Source organism: Equus przewalskii, chromosome 5 (assembly GCF_037783145.1).
Source record: "Equus przewalskii isolate Varuska chromosome 5, EquPr2, whole genome shotgun sequence".
NCBI lineage: Eukaryota > Metazoa > Chordata > Mammalia > Perissodactyla > Equidae > Equus > Equus przewalskii.
In genome coordinates this window covers 68,406,435-68,428,883 of record NC_091835.1, presented here as the reverse complement: position 1 = coordinate 68,428,883, position 22,449 = coordinate 68,406,435, and the positions used below count along the sequence as shown (strand labels likewise).

The 22,449-nt window shown below is 42.9% G+C and overlaps 1 protein-coding gene and 1 long non-coding RNA gene across 6 annotated transcripts; both read right to left on the bottom strand.

Annotated features, from left to right (window-relative positions):
* Nucleotides 1-910: 910 nt before the first annotated feature.
* On the bottom strand, nt 911-2,339 carry LOC139083579 (uncharacterized). Its single transcript, XR_011540418.1, has 2 exons — nt 2,203-2,339; nt 911-1,251 (listed from the first exon to the last, which is right to left on the bottom strand). It is a non-coding gene; the product is annotated as an uncharacterized lncRNA (long non-coding RNA).
* An 868-nt stretch (nt 2,340-3,207) lies between these two features.
* On the bottom strand, nt 3,208-21,614 carry TMBIM6 (transmembrane BAX inhibitor motif containing 6). 5 transcript variants are annotated; one of them, XM_070621219.1, is made up of 10 exons: nt 20,861-21,614; nt 12,458-12,545; nt 11,940-12,048; nt 9,499-9,619; nt 8,213-8,261; nt 8,002-8,099; nt 7,732-7,811; nt 7,133-7,233; nt 6,343-6,418; nt 3,208-5,232 (listed from the first exon to the last, which is right to left on the bottom strand). In XM_070621219.1, exons 2-10 carry the CDS (start codon nt 12,511-12,513, stop codon nt 5,209-5,211), a joined length of 714 nt encoding a protein of 237 aa, XP_070477320.1. In that variant the 5' UTR covers nt 12,514-12,545; nt 20,861-21,614; the 3' UTR covers nt 3,208-5,208. The 5 variants fall into 5 exon arrangements, with proteins under 5 accessions (XP_070477320.1, XP_070477322.1, XP_070477324.1 ...); XM_070621221.1 differs by lacking the exon at nt 20,861-21,614 and adding an exon at nt 20,233-20,778; XM_070621223.1 differs by lacking the exon at nt 20,861-21,614 and adding an exon at nt 20,035-20,652.
* Between the last annotated feature and the right edge of the window lie 835 nt (nt 21,615-22,449).

The window sequence follows — 22,449 nt, the reverse complement described above, 5'->3', positions numbered from 1 at the left end:
TTAGGAGGTGCTGGAGGACCTGCTCCCCAGCTGGCTCGTCCACACTGACTGGCTGTTGGCAGGCGGCTCCGGTCCTCTCTGTGAGGGCTCTCCACGGGGCAGCCTGAATGGCTTCAGAACCTGTGCCTGGGTCCCCCTGAGCAAGTGAACCAAGGAGCCAAGGAGGAAGCTGCAATGCGTTTTAAAAATGACCCAGCTTCGTAAGTCGCCACACACACTTCTGCAGTATTCCTTTGGTCATCCATGCCAGCCTGCTTCAGTGTGAGAGGGTGTGAACATCAGGAGGTCAGGACCTTGGGGACCATCCCAGAGAATTGGTACCACAGGTTCAGATTGCCCCAGCTCTCTCTTGTTTTTTCCATTTACAGTTGGTTTATTTGAATCAGGATCCAGACAAGGTCTACACCTTTGAATTTTGTTGATATGGTTCATAAATCTTAATCTCTAGGCTCCCTTCCTTCTTGTTTTTTGGTTTTGTTCTTGTTTCTTTGCCCCCTTTTTTTTTTTTTAAGAAACCAGGTTGTCTTTAGAGTTTTGCATTTACTAGATTTTGCTGCTTGCATCCCCACGATGTTATTTAACATAGTCCTCTGATCTCTGTCTTTCCTGTAAACTGATACTTAGATCTAGAACTTAATATGATTCAGATTCAGGTTTTTTTGCAAGAAAACTTCATTGGTAGTGTTGTTTACTTCCTTCAGGAGGCATATATGTCAGGTTGTCTCTCTCAATATGATGTTGGTGGCTATTGATTTTCATTGCCTAGCTTCATTATTTCATCAGAGGTTTATAAAATAGTGATAAACTAATGCTATAATTTCTTCACCTGTTAGCTGGAATATTTCCATGGAGAGAAACTTTCACTTACTTTCTGATTACCCTAAAGTACAGTTAATACAGAAAAGACAAATGCTTGTTTCTTCCCCTTTATTAAAAAGTATTCAGAAGTGACTGGTTTCTAGCATCCTCCAAAGGTGACCAATAAGATACTTAAATATCTTCATGAACTTGTGGGTTTAAAAATATTTATCTGATTTCAATCCATGGCAATTATAATACTTACTGATGCTCATATTACCCCATCTTTGGAGCCAGTTGGAGCCTCGTTAGATTAGCCCCTGAGTCCTTTTGAATGAGGCTAGTTATCTTTGATAGTGTCTTTGCTTTCTGGCATTACATTATGTTCCAGGTTCGTCCTCTACATTTCCTGCACAGAACTTTAAGCACCATTTCTCCAAGGAGCTCTGGTTCCTTTTAGTGAGAAATGAGAGAAACCACAATCTGGGCATTAGTGTATAATTGCCTTTCAACTGTCCCCTCCCCACCAGTCTGTTTTCCAGTCACTTGAGATGTGAAAACACAAATCTGACCACTTTGAATGCTCTCTGCTGCCCTCAGGACAAAACCAGCTCCTTGACAGGGAACACCAGGTCCTCAGTTCCTGTTTACCCTTCCCTCCCATTTCCTACTAGTCTCCTCCTTAAACTTTACAACACAGCACTCCCCCGTGAGTCATGCTCTTGTGCCTTTTTTCTTATACTAACCCCTTGACCTGAAAACATCCACTCCCACCATTTCGTTACTTAACCCATCACCTGTCTTACTTTGATTCAATCTTCAAGATTTAGCCTTAGCTCAGGTATCATCTCCAAAACACCTTTCCCTGAACCACCAGGCTGGGCTAAGCGTCTCCCACTGCTGTCTCATAGCCTACTGTGCTTACCCCAGCATAAGCACATAACGTCTGCATGTGGCTCTCCGGCTCTGCTCAGCTGTGAGTGACTTAAAAAGCAGTAACTGTCTTATCCGTCTTTATCACTAGCAGGGAGCACATCACCTGGCACCTAGTGGATGCCTGCATCTGATCGCTTGCTTAGGCAGGACAGACTCTCTTCTCCCAGCATAGAGGCCCTTCCACTTCTGCCACTCACCAGGGCCTTCCTCACTCTAGTTTGGTCCTGCAGGTCTGCTAGGCATGATTGAGCTGCTGCGTGTTAACTTCTTCTATTAATTTGTAATTAGTAGGCTCCTTGGGGGAGATCTAAAATGGAACTCACCCTCCCACTCTGGTTACAAAGATTAGGGGTGGGGAGATTTTGCCCCAAACTCCTCACATTTCCCTTTCCACCTCAGCTGGAGCGGTAGCCAGGAGGAAGGTCAGGATGGAAAGGATGACACCAGCCTAGAAAGCACTAACCTTACCTACACAGGACAACAATGAAGAGCAGGGGCTCCAGAGACAGCACAGCTGGGTTTTCTGGACACAGATTTGCCACTGCCTGCCAGCACAACCTTGGAAGTTATTGATCAGATGCAGTAAATATGCCACCTTCTTAGGCTATTGGGAATATTAAACAAAACATGTAAAGCTCTTTGGACAGTGCCTGATATATCGTAAGCTCTGTTGTGCCTACTGTCCCCCCCACAAACCCCCCCTCCCCCCAACCACCACCGAACAGAAGGCAGCCTAAGGATAAAACTGGGCTTTAAAGAGTCTTTGAGACTGGCCTTTTTCAAAGTCAGCAAGAGAGAAAATGGTGAAGATGCTTAAGGAATACTTTTCAAGTTGAAGACAGACGTGGCTATCCTTAGCTGGGATGGAAGTATGTGGACTCCAAAAAGGTCAACTGGGAGTAACCTCATGAACCAGTCACAGTAACAGGAAGTTCTGTCTACCAAGAACATGACAACCAGAGGGCAAGCATGCCCAAATGGAATAACCTGATTATAATGCAAACTTTGGTTTATAATCTCATATATAAATTCCATGAAGACCAAGATTTTTCTATTTTCACTGATGATGCCTAGCATCTAGAATTGAGCCTGACCACAGTGGGTGACCAGAAATACTTGCAGAATGAGTGGATTATGATGCTTTTTCCATTATGGATCCCCAAATTCCAAAGGTTGGCTGTACAGTGGAACCAACTACACGTGCTGCTTCTAAAAACCACCTACAATAAAGGCTGGGGAAGGGGAGGACCAGAGAAAGGCCGGAGCTGTGTACCGGACAGAGAAAATTCTCAACATTTGTGGCAAGCTAGGGTTACAGAGTGGGAGGCCTAAGTGGGGGTCCTTGTTTCTTTCCATTCACACTTAGAGCAGAAACTTAAGCCTGTCCCACTCCCAGCCCCTACTAGGACGTCAGATAGTACCCCAGACCCGTGTTCAGCTGTGGCCTTGAATTTAACACACATTTACACTAGGAAAGGTTAAGGAATTTTCTTTATTTTTTACAAATTAAGACTATGTAGATTTCATATATTTCTGAATCAAAAACACCTCTTTCTTCACAGTATGAGTTAGAGAATGCAGCCTGAGCTGAAAACCAAGGAACTAGAAAAGAAAGTGATAATTACAGTGATTACTGTATTAAAAACCTGTTAGGCATTTTCTTTAAAATTAGTTTTTTATATCTTGTCATTCTTGGCACTGTTTCTAAAGAAAAACTCCTTTATCCAAAGCAAAAAAAGCACAAGAGGCGGAGTTTGGCTTCAAGAGATGTTAATTCAGATTCTCAGGCCTAGCAGAGAATCAACAAATTTAGGGAGAGTTGCTATTGGGGTTTTAATGGGAAGGAAGTCCCTTTAGTAAGTTCTTAAGCAAGAAGCTGGAGGCAGCAGCTAAGTCAGGGGGCAGCATCCTCTGCAGAAGCAAGCCATTCTGGTCAGCATGCCACTCCAGGATTCTGCACGGCCTGGGAACAAACTGTTTCATGGGATGGCAGTGACGTGGCGTACTGTGAACCAGTGGCCACTGGGTCAAACTGTGTACTGGTAGTGAAGAGGGAGAGCCAAAAATGGTATCCTTCTGGCAATGAGCTTTCGATGGCTCAGTCCCCCTTACACTGAAGCCCTGTGAGGGCTCCCAAGGCTGCCTGCCCTTCTGTGCCATCTGACTGTGGCAGCCCACAGGAAAGGAGTTGCTGATCCACATCAGCACTGACCTCCCACACTTGCAACCACAAAGCTGTAGGAAACCAGACGTCTTACAGGTTTGGTCACCTGGCCCCCACCTGGAAGAAGGCTGCAGATTTCTGGGAACAGGTGAATAGACCAAAAACTAAAGTGCATCTGTAAAATGAACATTTACCTACTGCCCCAAATCTCTGGCCCGACACTACTTATTTGTGTCCAAGTGGGGTAAGACAAAAATGCACCAAAGGACTGTTATGAATGCTGCCTCCCAAGTCATCACAGCCCACATAACAGTTCTGTTGATCCGAACAAAGATCCATTCAGCGGAGATTTTGTTCCCCCCGTTCCAAACAGGTCCTTATCTAGGTTTGTCTGGCAGTCACAATGATCCCCAAAGGCTCAACCATTCCCCTTCCCTATCTTTCCTCTCCTGGGAAATCATAGCTGCCTGACAGAGGCCACTCACAACTAAGGTGATAACCAATAAAAATACAGACAGACAGACCAGGGGAGGTGTGTTAAATCCATGCTCTAGCTTGCCATACATAATCAGCCTTTTCATAAATGCGTGACAAGAATTAGTCTTCCCTTTGTGCTGAAATCCTTCTACCCTATGGATGGAAAGCAGGGAGACTCCCTGAGGGTCAGAAAAGGGACAGGCAAGGGAATAGACACAAATCCACATTCCTTCTGTAATGGCAAGGCAGAAAAGTGTGCTTGCCAGACCAGCAGGACTTGGGCAGCTCAGAGAAGCAAAGCATCCACCAGAAGAGGCTCTTCATTTTCCTTGCAGGGGTTGACAGAGGCTTAGATATAATGAACCCGAGTAACAATGGGACCAGCAAACTTCTTTACAATGGAAAACACACTGCCCAGTGCCCCAGAACTGTGCACAAATCAAACAATGCTGAGGCAGGAAGAGCTGAGGAGGCTCTACCCAACAGTTCCGGTCCAGGTAACTGAAGCTCAGTTAGAAAGTGGACTCCTGGAGTTTGCTCCCTCTGTGGGTCCCATTCCTTATCACGGTGGTCTGGCTGCCTGAGCAGAGGAAGAGGCTAGGGATGGGGTTGACAGAAAAGGGAGTGGGGAAGAACCCCAGGAATACGAAGCCAAACTCCAAACTATATTCTGCTAATCAGTTTTTTGATCAAAAAATCCAAAATAGAGAAAACCACAAAGTACAAAAGCTTTTCTGATGCTTTTCATTATCACACGCCACCTGTAATGTGTGCAAAGAGGAAAATGAGGGGTGATGGGAGAGAAGTCAAATGGGAAAGGCTGGATGGTCATTTCACTTCTTCTCTTTCTTCTTATCCTAGAAACGAAGAAAAAAATACCCAATTAATTTTTAGCATCTGACATTTAAGCTAAAACTCTGAAGTGAGCCAATACCTGGCTGCCTTTGTTTTGGGACAGACAATTGAGGAAAAAAAGAGAGAAATGCTCCCTCAGTGCAGCAGGAACTGAATCTTAACCATCTTCCACTGGTGGCCCCCCAAAGTGCTGACAGACTTGATGAGAATAAAGGTCAAGCAGTTGTTCCTACTCCCATCCCAAGAGTATCTAGGTGGGCTGCCAGACCACTCTCAGCTACTCACAACCACCACAGCTCAGATCCCAAACAGTGAAGGCTGCAGCCTGGCAGTCTACCCTATAAGAACCAAATGAGAGGCCAAGACCAAGTTTCCATTAGGCCTGAGAAGCATAAATCCTGTGCATAAACCAACCATTCAGAAATAATCGAGTCCAGCGGAATTCTTCATTCAATCTTAGGTGGGAGCCTGGTGTATTAAACCAATGAAAGTTGAGACTTGACTGAAACTGGGGCGCCTGCTTGGTGCTCAGTCCAGCTGCGCACAGACCACACGGAAGCACCAATCCCATCTGGTCACAGGCCCCCACCACCACTGCACTCACTGTCTCCTCTTCCACAGTAAGGTCTGTAAAGCAAAACTCGTGGTGTCCTTTGTTCCCCTACTGCTGGAATCGATGTTTGACACTCATTAACCCTACACAGAATACTTCTCTGGAAAAAAATTAAGACTAACAAATGGATAAAATTGGTTTACTTCTGAAATATATTTACAAAAGCTGGTTGTCAATATTAAACAAATCCCGTAAAATATCTTTCTGATTCATAACTATCTTTACAGCCTTTCAATTCTTCATATAGATTATTTCTTGCTGCCATTGAAACTCTTTTTCCCTTTGATACTAATCTCAGGAATTTGTTTTTTTAAAAAAGGATTATTTTGACTTGTTCCTTTTTCTCCATCAGCTGAAGATTTCTGGGTTGTCACTCAGTGGCCCGCCTCACAGTTACCCTAGACCTACAGTGTGTGTGAGCAAGTTTTCAGATTGGAAGTACACACAGATGCTGAGCCCAAGGGCCATTCTCTGATCTTCAGGTGGTGGGCCAACTAACCTTCTCATTCATAGCCAGGATCATCATGAGTTTTCTGAAGAGAGTAACAAAATCTAAGAAGAGGTCCACGCAGTGCCTGAAAGAGAAGAACCAGATTACAAACTGCACTTCCCACCTTCTTTATCCACAAGCTCACAAAGGTGCAGAACATAAAAACGCCACCCCCACCTCATGAGTCAGCTTTACCAACACTCTACCACCAAGGAAGTGAAATTCTGGGGTCTGAGATCCTTGGCACCTCAACAAAGCCATGTAGCACAGAGAAGAGAAAAACTGGGCTTTAGACTCCGCAGAGGTCCAAGTCTGAACCCTGAATTGCCACTAGTTGTGAGATTTGAGAGGACTACTACATTTAAAAAAATTATATATTAAAAGTTACATGTATCTTCTTCTCACTGTTAAAGGTTTAAATAATACAAAAATATAAAGAGAAAAAGGTGAAAGATCTCTTTCCCTCTCCTCTGCCTAGAGGTAACCACTATTAAACGTATGGATAATTAAATACATATTATTAGTCCAATTTTTAAAAATTTGATGTCTTTTCAGGTATTGAGAGAGACTATGCTATTGGGTACACAGTTCCAAAATCATGGGTATCCTACCATATACACTCCCAAAGCTTGGCCACGTTAAGTTCAGCCAGTGCCACCTGATCCACTCTTATCCTTAATGATGTGGACAGAAAGGTGGGTCAGGCAAAGAATCACCCCAGAGATGCAGAAAACAGCTATGGCATGAAATAGTTATGCCTCACCCTTCACACTTGTTAAAGATCAGTTTTCACACTCACCAGATATAATCCTTATCTCCATTTTCAGCTTTTTCAATAATGAGTTGAGTATCAAAGAGGACAAAGCCACACATGACCACCAGCCCCACATATAGGTTTGCCTAACCAAAAAAGAAGAAGATGAGGTTACCATATGGTAGACACCACAGAGAAAAAAACAGCTGCACCTCTTTCTGGCTCTTGGCCACCAAAAGTACATCAAACGCTGACCCTGCTAACACTAACATTCATGGGAGCCGAAGCCTGTGGTGAAGACCACATTACTTCTCTAGGCACAATTCCGCACTCATTTTTTTATGTCACTGGAAGAACTTCAATCATTTTAACAAGGAGCTGCTGCTGGACTGGCTTTAGAAAAATGATCTCTGAGCAATCTGTCTTCTCCTCAGCAATGCCCAAACCCTATTCAGTCTGTACTCTCACCCATAGCAGAAGGCCCCACCCTAGGAGGGTTGCGGGGGGTGGGTGGCAGGCTTCAAGAGCACTGCCAAACAAAGGTGAGCATTCCGGAGGATTCTTAGTCTATCCTGCTTTAGGGTTAAGCAAGAAAAAGAAGTGTGAGGCAAATGACTGCTGGAATGTTACATGCAAAGTCTTACCTGGAAAAGCCAAATAGATCCGAAGAAAAGGTTCCCCAGGGAGGACAAGAGCATCAGGCTCATGGCTGACATCAAGATACCTATAAAGAGATGACAAAAAGCCATCTTGAAAAAAGCCAAAGCAATCCCCTAAGGCCATTCCTTACTTTCCCCCCAAAACAAAGGCTTTCAATTTCAACCTAATAGTCACAAGAAGTTGGAGAGTAGGGAAAGAGTCCTAGTGAGACTTCTGGCTAAAGTGGAGACCTTCTGTTTTCCAGTCACACTTACCTCCCAGAAAGAGGTAGCTACGGCGCCTGGCATAGAGTGCACTCAGGGTAAAGCAGGTGAAGATCATTGCTGTGCCCAGAAAGGCAGTGGGAAGGATACTGTTTAAAAAAAAAAGGCCATTAGATTGAGGGCTACAGGTATACAACCTATTTTTGGATGGCATATTCATAAAGGTAAAAAGATAGAAATGATACCACACTTTAACAGTTACCTGGGGTTGATGGCAATGCACAACTCCAGGGCAGGACCAAGGCCAACTCCTAGAAAACAAAAAGTCCCAAAACACAATATTACCATCAATTCCTGAAGAGGACCCTCATCCAAAAGCCGATCATCAATAGCACAGGCATACCTATGCTCCTAAAAAACCAAACAAAACGTGGACTAAAGTAATTAAAAATCCCTCTCCTTCACCCTCGTTTTCCAGAGAACGTATACTTCACTGACTGACTTATTTATAGACAGAGCAGCAAAATGGTCCTCTTAGCTGAAAACCATGGATGATCCCAGAAGGACGAGAGACTAGAGAAAATGAAGCAGGCATGTCAAACATTTTTGAGCTAAGTCATAAGGCTGTAAAACTCTGAAGAGGAGTGATGTGAGACTGTAATGTAGGCCAGATCAGGAATTAGAAGAAAAAGATAAAGAAGAAAACAGTGCCTTGTGGCCAACAACCTGCAGTCATGCAGGACTAACTCCTTTTGCAGCAAAAAAGGCCCGACTGGTTCTGCAGGTGAACATTTCCCAACGGAGGTGCAGCGGAAATCTATTCCAGCTCTAAGGTTTCCTCTTCTCTGGCTACTCTCCTCTCTCCTTCAGATAATTCCACCCCTTAATGCTTTCAAAAAATAGCTTTCCCTGACACAAAAATTTTATTCACTAAATCCCTTCCTTTTCACAATTTCTCCAACACTAAAGATTAGATGTACTCATAATGAGTTGTACTAACTCAAATGTTGCTTTGCAAGTATTTTTACTATGTAGCTCGAGTCCTGTTTTCCTTAATAATTCTAGAAGAGTTGTGCTTTTAATTCTTTTCTTGAGAATCAGCAAAGTGCCCTGTACGATGAGTCTCAATATATGGCTTTAATTAGCTGTCTGCAAGGTTGAGAACAGATGCTCCTGTGACAGTTGTCAGTGTGAGCCCAACTAAGTCAGATTCTCGGGCCTAGTTTAGTCCCACATCTACCAATAACAACTTATAGTACCTAAGCTCTTGAACCTCATTCATTCAAGCACACAAATGCTTATTTTTGGATACAAAAGTGGAAGTCATAGTCACTAGTCACAAAGAGCTTACCCTTTCCTTGGAGAAGGAAGATGCACCTATACAAAATAAGAAAGCAGTACAAAGCAAAATACACTCAAACACAAGACTGGATAGTACAGTATGCCAGTTGGGGTGAGTCAGGATAAATACAAATCTCAGGCCTTAGTGTAAAGAGAGAGTAAAAATACAGTTTCCCTCCTCAAAATTAGACCAATCCCCTAACATACCTGTAAGGAAAGCAAATCCAGCAAGAAGTCCGAGTCTTTTTTGCTCAGTTTCATGGCTATGAGGTGTTGCCATCAGCCAAATCATCAACCCCAGGGAGCCCAAGGCAGAAAGCAGGCCAGCCTGTCAGATGCAGAGTCAATAATTAAATACTTGATAGTATCACATTTATTTTGCAGGAGACCTTACTGGGTTCAAATATTCATCTGAACTTCCTAATATTTGCTTCTAATCTGGAGGCAGGGGAAAAGGCAGTGGGGGCTGAGGAGAAAAACCAGAAGCTTTGAAGGACAGGAGTGGTTCCTGGAGGCTCTCCCAGCCTGGGTAGTCCATCAAGCACGGCTACCCAAGTCAAACGAGTCTTGCCCAAGAAATAGAAAAGATGAATCAAAATGACAAGTGCTTGAAGCACATTGCAATCTGTAGAACAAGTAGAAAGGATTCCTTTTTGATCACCTTAAAATACATATACACATACAGAGCAAAAAGACTGAGAGGGTGCTGTGGATTAAATGTTTGTGTCCCCCAGAAATTCATGTTTAAATCCTAACTCTCAATGCAATGGTATTTGGAGGTGGGGTCTTTAGAAGGTGATTAGGTCATAAGGGTGGAGTCTTCATGAAAGAGATCAGTGTCCTTATAAGAGAGATCCCAGAAAGCTCCCTTGCCCCTTCCCCCATGTGGGGACACAGAGAGAAGAAGGCAGTTTATGAACCAGGAATCAGGCCCTCACCATACAACAAACTAGCGAATACCAAAGAATTGCTCCTGGGGGAAATAAAGGTTTAGGTTATTGTGAGCTTCTAGTCACCACACTTTCATCAATTGATAATATATAACCTTGTTTTAAGTGTTTTCTGTCTAAAGACACTTTATTTGATAAATATAGTTGATTCATTAACATTGAACTCATAACCAACAGCACCATAATTCATGCCTGAACAAAAGCTAATCTAGATACATATTTTCTCCATAAGGCATACCACAGTCTTCTTGCACTCAGGAACACTAGACAGCAATTTAGCACTGTGCTTGGGGGCCATTTTAAACAGCAGAATCACCAAGAAAAATCACAAAATTGCAAAAAACATGGCACTAAATAGACCATGGAAAGGACACTTGTTTACAGTATGAGAGCATGAAATAAGGCAGTGTGTTGCCTGTTCAACCTCAGCTGGAACATGGTGTGATGGGCAACTCAAATTTTTTGCCACTCTGGGTATAACTGCAAATGTCAGCAAAAGCACCATGAGTAACCATTTTAGAGTCACAAATAAATTTTAGTGAGTAGGTAAATTCACAAATACGGAATCCACAAATAATGAGGATGACTGTAATTTACTACATTACTTAAAAAAACAAAACACAGGGGCTGGCCCCGTGGCCGAGTGGTTAAGTTCGCGCACTCCGCAGCAGGCGGCCCAGTGTTTCGTTAGTTCGAATCCTGGGCGTGGACATGGCACTGCTCATCAGACCACGCTGAGGCAGCGTCCCACATGCCACAACTAGAAGAACCCACAACGAAGAATACACAACTATGTACCGGGGGCTTTGGGGAGAAAAAGGAAAAAATAAAATCTTTAAAAAAAAAAATAATAATAATAATACAGGAGTTTAATAAAAAAAAAAAAAACAAACAAAAAAAAAACACAACCAGAAACCAAAAGGACCACTCTCGCCTAAAAGTGGAGTATGTTTTAATCTAAACTTGAGGGATCAAACTCCTATCCTTTGAGTGTCTAGAGTAATCTTTTACACAACCCCTGCCAACAGATGCTTCAGCATAGGCATAGTGACAAATGCCAACACAGGTCGACCCCTGTACTTATACAAAAAAGGACACTCTAAAAGGGACAAGTCTTGGTTAGTGAGAATTTCTAACTTTTTGTTACTCCTCAACTGTCCCATTTATTCCTGCCAGCCAAACTCAAACTCTCTCTCAACACAGGAAAACGAGTTGTTGAAGGTTTTCACTCAACCATGCAGATATAATAAGTGTATCAGAGATAAAATGGGTCAAACCCTTAAAGGTCTCAACCCTGCCTCTTCTGATAATTAATCATACAATCAGTGTTTTGTATCCAAGCTCTCCACAGTCATTCAGGCAAAAAAGAGGAAGAATGGAGGAAAATATAAAAAGGCCACTGTGCAGAAGAACCCCAGCATGCACATCATGCCTCTACTCAGTGGGGTCTTGTACGTCAGGAGCACACCACTCAGTGTCAGGATTAAGACATTCTGTTTTCAGTATTTAGAAAGGGCACAGTTGCCAGAAATTTAAATGGCTCTACATGTCCTGATTTACCAGCTGGCTCTGGCTGAGTTCAGATCCCAAACCACTGAAAAGGACTAAGGAGGGGGACAGGCTTGTACCACCCTGCTGAGCTAGTTTCTGCCTAATGCACTTTGTGCTACAGCAACTAGGAGAGAAAACTGCTCTTACCTGAATGAAATGAGTGACCACATGGACATAGGCCCCCGCAGCTGCCACGAACATACACAGGGCAAAACTGGCATAGACCTTTTTCAGATGCTGCTGCGTCGAGGGGGTTCTAGGAAAGAATGTTAATAACGGCCATCACTCTGGGACCAATCTCATCTCTAAGCCAAGAATCATTTCCCTCTCTTCTCCTTCCCAGTGAATATATGAAAATTATAATGCAATTAAAAAAGGAAGGTTTTGAAATAGATTAATTAACTAACAGAGAATCTTAAATGCTGGGGAAGAGCCAAAAACCCAAAATTATGAACAATCAGTACACAAGCTAGAGCAACTATCTGGCTTTCCAGTGACCACAGAGCAGCCCTTAGAATCCGGATGCTTTTATCAGATCCTCTCAATTCTAGCAAAATTATTATGTTAGTTTATACATACAAAAGTTAATAAACTAGGAAGAGGAAAAGAAACCAGATATGAAAAGAAATACAATAAGGAACTACAGTCAAGGTCAAAACACTTACATATGGGAAAATTTTAAAAGCGCATCAAAGTTGATCTTCCGATCAAATATGTTCATGATGCCAGACTCTGTGGGACACAGCCTCCGCTCTGCAGAATCAAGGATAAAAGGAAGAAAGGTTATTTTAAAGACACAAGGATATACAAGATAACATAACTTCCTTATGAAAAATAGCAACATAAAGTTTGGAAAAATGAAAAGTTATCTAAAACTCCACTGCCCTAACACAACCATTTTCATTTTTATATGATTTCTTCTAGAATACATTTGCAGTCATACTCAACCATTTTAAAGGGGACAGAGGAAATGAACTCTTCTTCTTCTCCTCCCTAAACGATTACTAGCATTTGATTTCTCTTCTTTCAGAAGGTAATTTGCCCCTTTAAAGCACAGTTTGTGGAGCTGGCCCCATGGCGGAGTGGTTGGCTTCAGCAGCCCAGAGTTTTGCCGGTTCGGATCCTAGGCAAGGACCTAGCACCCCGCATCAGGCCATGCCAAGGTGGCATCCCAGATAGCAGAACTGGAAGGACCTGCAACTAGAATATACAACTATGATGCCACAACTAGAAGGACCTGCAACTAAGATATACAACCATGTACGGGGGGTTTGGGAAGATAAAAGCAGAAAAAAAAAAAAAAAAAAAGAATATACAACTATGTACTGGGGAGCTTTGGGGAGAAGAAGAAAAAAGAAGACTGTTTCTTTGAGAAATTCTCAATTAGCAATCTAGTTAAAAGGACCCACTCACTGGAACATAAAGCAATTCTATGTCATTGTTTCAAGATGCTAGAGAATTCCCTCAGCAAAGGTATAGCGCCTCAAAGATAGAAAAGAAAAACTATAAAGCTGGGTCTGGCACTAGGATTTGCATTTTAAATACATACATTACAAACTTTGCATCTAATGCATTTTAGAACGGAAAGGAATCCACAATTTAAAAAAGAGGAAAGTTCCTCGACGATAAAGGAATTTGTGCAGAAAGTTTTTTTTTTTAACATATTTTAGAACGTTTCCTACAGAAGAGTTGGAATAGTACAAAGAATTCCTGTATACCCTTCACCCAGATTTCCTAAATGTTAATATTTCACCATATTTGCCTTATCCCCCCATAGCAATATACAGCCTTAAAACTATTTTTTCCTAATGATGCTGACACTATGCCTCTTTATCGCTAAGTACTTCAGTGTGTATATTCTGAAAACAATGATCAAAATATAAATTAACGCTGACACAATATTATTATCTGATCTACAGACCTTATTCAGATCTTGCCAATGTCTCAATAAGTCAGAAAGTGCATTTTTAAACTGAACTATACCCAGGTTACATCAATACCATGAAGTCAGGCTCTTACGTTTTACTCTCCCCCCTATCTCACAGGCAATCCTAAATAAACACATTCAATCTATAGAACTACAAATTTAATCGAGGGCTTTCACCTTTCCTAAATATCAATCCTCCAGATTCTTATGAGACCCATAATGCCCATCCATTTCAAATCTACCAAAAGCAGGGTGGGAGGGTGGTGGGGGGAGGATTAAAATCCAAAAGGTAATTTGTTTGAAAGACAGGCCAACCACTCATGCCCATGCTAATCAGCACCTAGACCAATATGCAGCAAAATTAATCCAAGCAGTAAAATTTACAATCCCCAAACCGACCTCTTGAGGAATTCTGGGCCAGTGGGAAGATGCCATTCTTAGAGTTCACAAGCATCATTTGTTTCCTGAGGCTCTCTCTCACAAATGAAACAATTACAATGGCTAGCTTGCTTTCTCTAGTTTTCCTCCTTCCTTTCTCACCAACATCCCTACTCACCTCAATTCTTTTGTTAATTCAGTGGTTAAGGATGGCTACAGTGAGAGGCTGCAGAACCTACTAAGCTGTTACTCACACCTCTAAGTCACAGGGCTCTGGGCCCTCTTGATCTAGATGGTGCAATTATTGCAGGCTGTTGCACGGCCAACCACAGCCTTCCACAACCATGATGAGCATGTCCTCTAGAGAGCACACTTAGAGGATGGCAGAATCCAGCACCTGGAAAGTGTCTTTGTTTAAGGCTTCCATTAACACCCCTAATGACATCCCTAGACAGAACTTGCAACATCACTGAAGCAAACTTCGGAGCCAAGTTTCTCAGTATTCACAACAACAACGCTCAAGTACCTCTTGCTTCCAATTTCAAGAGTTAAACAAAGGAGGTGGGGTTAGTAAATCCTCAAATACCCAGGGGATTGTAAATCAGAAAGGAGCAACACTGCAACCAGACCCCACTGAGTGGAAACTGTGGGAGGGGAGAATGGCAGAAACTCCTCTTTCCCAGTTTGCTCTTTGACATTTCCCCAGGGGGTACTAACCGCCTCTCTTACAACTGCTGATGGAAAAACCAAAACTATCAAAGGTTGTGAGAGTAGGGAGGGAGGTGTCAAAGAGGAATTTCTCCATGATTTAGTAGTGCCTTATGGTTTAAGTCATAAAAAGATAAATAAAATAAAACCAGTCTTCCAACATCACTACCGATTCTAAAATTTAAGTGGAACACGTAACCACCAAATTTTCTAGATGCAAAGACACATAGCAATTTTAATAGCTTTATGGGGGGGAAAACGCAATACGGTATACATTTAATAAATAATGACATGCATATACAATGATTGATTTCAGAACTGTCAAAATATGAGGGGAAAAAAGTTAGGTCTTAGAATCAAGGAAACATGACAATTTGCTCTAGGTCTGTTCCAAACAGACAAGAATAACATACAGATAAGTAATGAGTTAAAACTGTTCTTACAAGTTTTGCCAGATAGACTAAACTCACCAGGTTTTTATCTTAGCCTCAACCACTTATGCTCTTCAGCTGCACGGAAAAGATATCTACATTTCAATGGTGAATATGCAAACTCGGCTGAACAAGATTAAATTGCATTCATAACTCAAAAATAGCAGCTCCCATACCAACAGTATTTTCAGTCCCAGGAACACTCAGCTCTTAAAAGGGCTTGAAGGATTCAAACTATTAACCAAGTAACTCAGCAACATTCCAGAGGGGCCCACAGTTAAATGAAAATCTTTGTTTAAAAACAAGTACATTAAAGTGATCGACTTTATGTTATGTATATTTTACCACAATAAAGGGGGGAAAGTACACCGCAAGTTGCTCAAAATTATCCAAAATAGTAGTCTCCCTAACAGACATCTAACTCCATTCCAAAATCAATACCAGCAATGGTCTGCCTCACCCTGGCCGCCAACTCAAACAGAAATCTAGAAATTGGATCCTCTCTTCCACTCCCCAGTTCTATACTCAAGTCGAAAACAGGGAGGTGGGATTATTTACATAGAATAAATTTGGACAGTGCCTGCCAGATTCATGGGAAATTTGCCTGCATTGCATTTGTAAATGAGAAGTAAATATTCAGGTGTCAATCAAAACCAAATTCCTTTAATTTGGTTCGGAGTTCCATTTTATGCCTTCATTCTTAGGAGAGCAGGAATACCAAAACTTGTCAGAATCTGTCAAAATTTGTCATGCATATACTGCTAAAGCTTTATTGGAAGTGTCACCATTATGTGGTTCCCTGGGCTAGCCTCTTCTGCTAGAGCCACCCAAAACAAAACAAAAAACTTACTACACAGCTTTACCAAGAAAGAAAAACTTAAGCAACGTGTTGTTTTGAGTTAGGTATTCCTGGGGTCTGTTTTTGCTTGGGGAGGGAGGGGCAGCAGGAGGAGACAGATATTCTTACCAATAAATATCTATGTCTTATGTCTTGTTAGTTGTTTTGTTCTGGGTATCTTCCTTACCCTTGTCCTAAAATGAAAGATTATCAAGGGCCAGGGCTTAAATTAAAAAAAAAAAAATTCTCTACAATCTTGTTCTAACAACTGTTAAGTGCAGTGTATGTGAGACATGGCCTAGTGGCTAAGGGCCTGCCTGGTAGCACAGTGGTTACGTTAATGCACTCTGCTTCAGCGGCCCGGGGTTCGCCGGTTCAGATCCCTGGCATAGACCTATGCACTGCTCATCAAGCCATGCTGTGGTAGGCATCCCACATATAAAATAGAGGGAGATGGGCTCAGATGTTAGTTCAGGGCCAATCTCCCTCAGCAAAAAGAAGAGGATTGGCTGCAGATGTTAGCTCAGGACTAATCTTCCTTGGAAAAAAATAAAAAATAATTATTAAAAAAAGAAAGAAAGAAACATGACCAAGTGGCAAAAAGCTATGCAAACATAAACCACCATGCATTTAGTATGTATTAAAAAAAATCCTTGCCTTTGAAAAATAAAAGCCTGCTGATTGCTGGAGCCAGGACAAAAGCTGCCTCAGTGTATACAATTTAACATTAAACCAGCAAGTCAAAGAAACATTGTTCACACATTTAATTAAACATTTAGTTTGTGAATTATATGTTTCTTCATTCCTGTTGTAGCAATTCAACCACGTTGAACCCTGTTCCCACCCATCCAGAAGGGACCAAATTGATACTTAAAAGAAAAATCCCATGTTGTTGAAAAAAAGGGGAGGGGGGATTGTAATTTTCCAGTAGTTTTCCTGTCGAATAGTTTTCAGACTGTATAACCAGCTCCCTAGCTCTGTGGTTAAGAGCATGGCCTACCAAGTTTGAATCCTGGCTGTTATTTTCTTAGCTGTGTGACATGCAGCAAGTTTCTGGCAGTTAACCTCACCGTGCTTCAGTCTCATTTGTAGAAAAGAAATATATAATATTCCCTGCTTCATAGGGTTGAGGATTAGGTGACATAAGACAAACAAAGTGCTTAGAATAGTGCTTCATTTAAATAAGACCAGCTCAATATGTGAACCACTGTTGTTACTAGTGGAAATCTCATTACTCTCATGTCTTCAGTGCATGATCTTCCCTTTTAAAAGTCTAGTTTTCGAAGACATTTGTTGCAAGCCTAATTTACACGGGACCTGTAAATTCATTTTTAAAAAAATATATTCCACCATAACTCACAGCTAGCTATATCCCAAAGGTTTAATATTTACCCAAATGAGAGTAAAATTAAACTAGGGAGGAGGGGAGTCATAAACTGAAATTTAAAGGAAATTGATAAAATCTTATTACCGGTTAAAATTACTTTTGTTTAAATGGCAAGCCTCTCCTCTGGTACATTCACACTGTATCTCCTGTCCCACAGGGCCACAGGGCGTTTTGAGACAGCCTAATAACCGCTAAGTGATAATCTGAGGCGGTAGAAAATTTGATGAAGTACGTGGTCATTAGCTTGATGCTTTCCTTGCCTCTCCTAGAAGGTAGGTCAGTTCCGTTGCAGGAAATCCAAGGAATTCTGCTTGGACTAGGGATGGGCTTTGATCATCCTAGATTTGGACCCTAGATGTGTCAGCCCCTCTCTTACCTTGGATGAAAATTCCTGGATTAGCTAACACCGAATCTTGTCTCTCATGGGGGCTGCCTCAGAACCAAACTAGTAACTGGAGATGGAATGCCTACTGCCTTCAATAAATTATTTTTTGTACCAAACTTTGACACTACTCAATCTCTCTCTTTCTAATCACAACTGTTTGGCAGACATTGAATCATAAGAAGGTACCAATGTTCTAAATACATCATCTTCCACTATAAACCACCAAACCCTCCCCAATAACACCATATTTAGCTCAAATGAGAGCAGGCAGAGATTAGGACAACCAGCACACCCAGACTCAACCTTCATTCTTGAAACTCTTTTTTCAAGTGTTTTGGATTCCAATTCTCCTCCTACACATTTGGTTGTAAGCACCTTGAGAGCAGAGCTTGTAGGGATTCAGCTCACTATCTCCCAGACTTAAGCACAACCAGGAGTCTCCAGAGCAATTCTAGACCCCATTATCAGATAAGAGTGTTGTAACCTCAAGTCACATTCCCCAGGTGGCTCAAAGGGGAGCCGACCTTGAAGGGTCACGCAAGTGGTCCTAAAAGGCAACCTCTACAGTCTCTCTCCTTGGTTTGAATATTCTCTTTGGAAAACAAAATGTGTATGACATAAAAGCTACTCCATGAAATTTGGTTAGAAACTTGGGGGGGGTGGGGGCACACAAAACAGGGTGAAGTGGAAGACACTTCTACCACATCTTACAGCCAAGTCAAAGTCGTAAAGGAAAATTCAGAAGAGCGAGCCTCAAGAGAATATTCAGTGTGTTCCCAGAGGTGATTATACCCTTGGGTAGTTTATGAAATAAAGTGAAACTCTTCAGACCAGCAGTAGTACCTTCTATAATACCACTGACTACATTTACACAAAATTTTACAACTTTCAAAGTCCTTTTCCATACATTATCCTCTTTGATCTTCATATCAATCCATGAGGAAAGGTCAAGAATGATTAGTCCCACTTTAAAGATTAAAAAGAAAGATCAAAAAGACAGCGAAATAGTGGCAAGATTACCAGATTTGGAGTCACAAGTCCTGCCATTTTCTACCACATAACTTTGGGAAAATCATTTTACCTAACGTCATCTAGGCTTCTGCATATGTAAGATAAGGATAATTAATTAACGCTTGCTCTACCAAGCTAACTGAATACCAATATGAAACCTGTGTGAAATCATTGTAAAATGCTAAAGGAATATTAATATTGACTTGACCAACATCAGAAAGTTAAAATAAATAATAGAGCCAGAACCAGATTAAGGGTCTTCTGACCTCTAAAAGCTGGTGCTCTTTCTACTATTACCCCCTACAGTAGAAAAGCAAGTTTTCATTAAGGCAGTTCCAGCCATAGGGTCAAGAGAAATCTTTAAAAAACAAAAGAAAGAAAGAAATTAACATATGCTGATCCCTATTATGTTTTTCTGTATTTTTCAGCATTTCTACAACAAACATGAACTATATCCATAATCAGGAGAAAAAAACAGAAATGTTGACTAAACAGCTGGATTAATTTTATCTTTCCTATTCTTTAGGAGAGTAAGGCTGCAGTCACATCAATGGGGGGGGGAAGGGAGAGAAGGGAAGAAAGAGGGTACTAAGCCATGTTTCCACAACAAGATGATTAACGGAAGAAGGAAACCCTCAATCCAAATTACAGGCTGCATTTCTCAAGGATTCAACCATTCTGCCCCCACTGGAGGAAAACGGCAGACAATCTAAACGTCAACATACTCTCGAAGCCAGGACAAAAAATATTAGACAAAGAAGACTTAAAAAAAAAAAAAAACCAAAAAGAGTAAATCTAATAATTACAGAAATAAGTGTTTGCAGAAGCCATAAGAAATGTGGCTACGCAACTTACATAATCTCTCTTGAACTGAATTGTTAAACTACACATTTAACCAAAAAATAAACTAGAAATAAATATCAATAAGTCACTTAAAAAGCCCATTTGCCATTAACCTTTAACCTTGAAACCTGTCTGTGTCTCCGGCACAGTCAGCTCTTCTGGATTACACATCCACAGGTTAACTATTGCTAGAACAGAGTCTCAAGTTCAGAGAGGTGGTTGTTAGCGTTTGGCCAATGAAAGGCTGATGAGGTGGGCAATGCAACCTGGGCTGGCACGGGGTAGCAATTCCACACTTAATAAGCAAACAAAAATACCCCAGCCTACTTATTACCACGGCTCCCGCAAGAAGGTCCGAGAGAAAAACAACCGCCCGACGACGCCTTTCCGGAGCGGACTTTGAGAATGACGCCCACAAGGCTCAGGACCAAGCAGAGCCAAGGCCACCTCACCTGTCCGGAGGTAACCAATCAGACTAGCGGGGCTGCCCCGTGGGGCTGGGAAGCCAGGCCAAGCCCCGGTCTCCTCTCACCTCTCGCCTCTGCTGTTGGCTTACAAGTAACCAGCAGCCTCGCGTGTCACAGAGCAGTGTGACATCACCCGCCCCGCCGTGACAGGGCAGCCCGCCCGACCAGGCCCTTCTCGAGGCCCCCGCCGCTCGCCCAGAGGCGGCCCGGCCAGAGGCCCCGCAGCACAGCAGCGATCGCTCGGGTGGGGCGGGGGTGACCACAAACCCAAGAGCTTTCGCTTCCGTTCACCTCGGAAGGAAGGGGCGGGGGACGTTCCCTGAATCCGAGGGGTCGAGGCGGGGCCAACGGGCCCCTGCGTCTAGACTTGGCGGAGGAGGAGGACGAGGGAGGGAAAGGAGACTAACACAGGGCCTTTGCTGGCGCCCCCCGCCTCGACGCCCCCAAAGACCCGGCGGACTCGCCCCCACCCCTCCCCCCGCTCCGGGGCGGTTGCGCATGCGCGATACTAGTTCCCTAGCTTCTCCCCTCCCCGCCCAGCTTCCCGGAGTCCAGTCGCCGACCAGGGCCCCGTTCCCCCAGGACGCAGTCTGTCCGAAAGTGGAGACTACTCCCACTCTTGCTCAGACAATAACTCCTAACTCCCTTTCCACTTCTCACTCCCGGCTTGCGCAGTCCCAGCTTCAGACGTACCTTCCTACCAGCGTCTCAGGAGCCTACACGGCTCTTCTAACACCGGATGTGCTTCTGGCTCTCCCAGGGTCCGCTCCAGACGCTTTACCCTGCGCCCGCCCCTCGAGGGAAGCCCCGCCCTCGCGCTTTTTAAAGCCAGTCTTCATTGGCCGTTGGCCGCACTTCTGCCTTTCTATTGGCTGTACAGGCATAAACATCGCCTGCCTACTTCAGAGCCATTCGCTAGTGCCCTTGTCGGTCTACACTCTGTCGCCAACGGGCGTCGAAGGAAAAGGTCTCGGCCTTCTTCCTCCCTAGTAAAGAAGGGTTGCTGTCCACAGCCGCCTCTAGTGGAGAAAGTGAAGAGGGGCAGGTCCCACTCAAGACACCTAGCGAGTAATACAGCCCCCACGACGCGTGATGGAAGAGCGCTGCCAAGTCCTGGGATTCTAGTTTCAGGCTTGTCATTGGATGTTAAAGGGGGAAAGAAAGAGGTTCAGAGAACACATAGAAAAGCGCTCTCACTGGGTCCCATTTACCGTAAATCTCGCGGAGCTTAAGCTTCAGAGCACGTTTGAAGGCTCAGCGAATTCTCCAGGAACACAAGGAGGAAATAGCAGCCCCAGTCCTGCATCGTATGCACGGACCCCAGCCTGGAGGTCACCCTCTAAGCCCAAGTGGTAGTCCTAGGGCCATGGGCAGGGCCAGAGAGCTGCCAGGACCACCTTCCCCATGCGAGAGGTGGGCAGCTCTTTATAGTCACCTTGGTCCTTCCAGTTGGGAGAGGAATGGAGTGGGTGGGAGGGGAGACCAGGGCGGCGATGTGGCGGAGCTGCCCTGGCAGCCCCGAAGAAACTAAGCCAAGGGAGATCAAAGGGCTGGAGCTCCCTGAGGGCTGGTCCCCAGCCAGAAGCACCACTTGTGCAAGAACTTATTGTAAGGACTTGCGAAACTGATAAAAAAAAAAAGTTTCTAAATTATCAATTTTTAAAACTATTTTTTTACTAATTTATCTTTCTAATATTTCTATAAAAATAGTACAAAATGGTCATATGAAGAGACAAAAAGTATGCAGCCAAAAAACAGGAAAAAAAGCGTATCATGGTTGCCAGGGAGTTATTATTTTTCTGATGTTTATCATTTTGTCAGCATTTCAAAATCTGTAGTGATTTCTTATTCTAAATAAATATTTATTTTATTACATAATTTTATATCCTTTTTCTTAAATATAGCCCCACAATTGTAGATGTTTCAGGCTGCACAAAACTTAGATTCCACCTGCCTCACCCCACTCCCGCCCCTCATTTTAGAGATGAGGAAAAAGGCCCATGGACAGAAACTGCTCTGGCAAAATAAGGGAAGAAAATTAGATTAAGCATTTGATCAGTGGAGATTTGATCAGAATCCAGGATTTAGGAAATCACTTTTTAGAAGGATAAACAGCTATCTTTTCAATAAAGAATTCAAATGTGTAGGGTATGATTCTCGGTACATGAACTCAGGTATGCAATAAATATAGGGTTTTTTTTTTTCTGTGGTGCAACCTAATATTTACTCTGAACCTCATTCCTCCAGAGTGGGAGAAAATGCATTGTCAGTCTTCCTTGGGG

Bases quoted from the DNA above. Each gene is read 5' to 3' on its own strand.
- TMBIM6 (XM_070621219.1), bottom strand. From the start codon at position 12,513: ATGAACATATTTGATCGGAAGATCAACTTTGATGCGCTTTTAAAATTT. The intron at 8,262-9,498 runs GTATGTTAGGGG...TTTGTTTTCTAG, and splicing joins TGGATTTGCTTTCCTTACAG to GAGTTGGCCTTGGTCCTGCC. The intron at 7,812-8,001 runs GTAAGTGTGACT...ATCTCTTTATAG, and splicing joins TAGCTACCTCTTTCTGGGAG to GTATCTTGATGTCAGCCATG.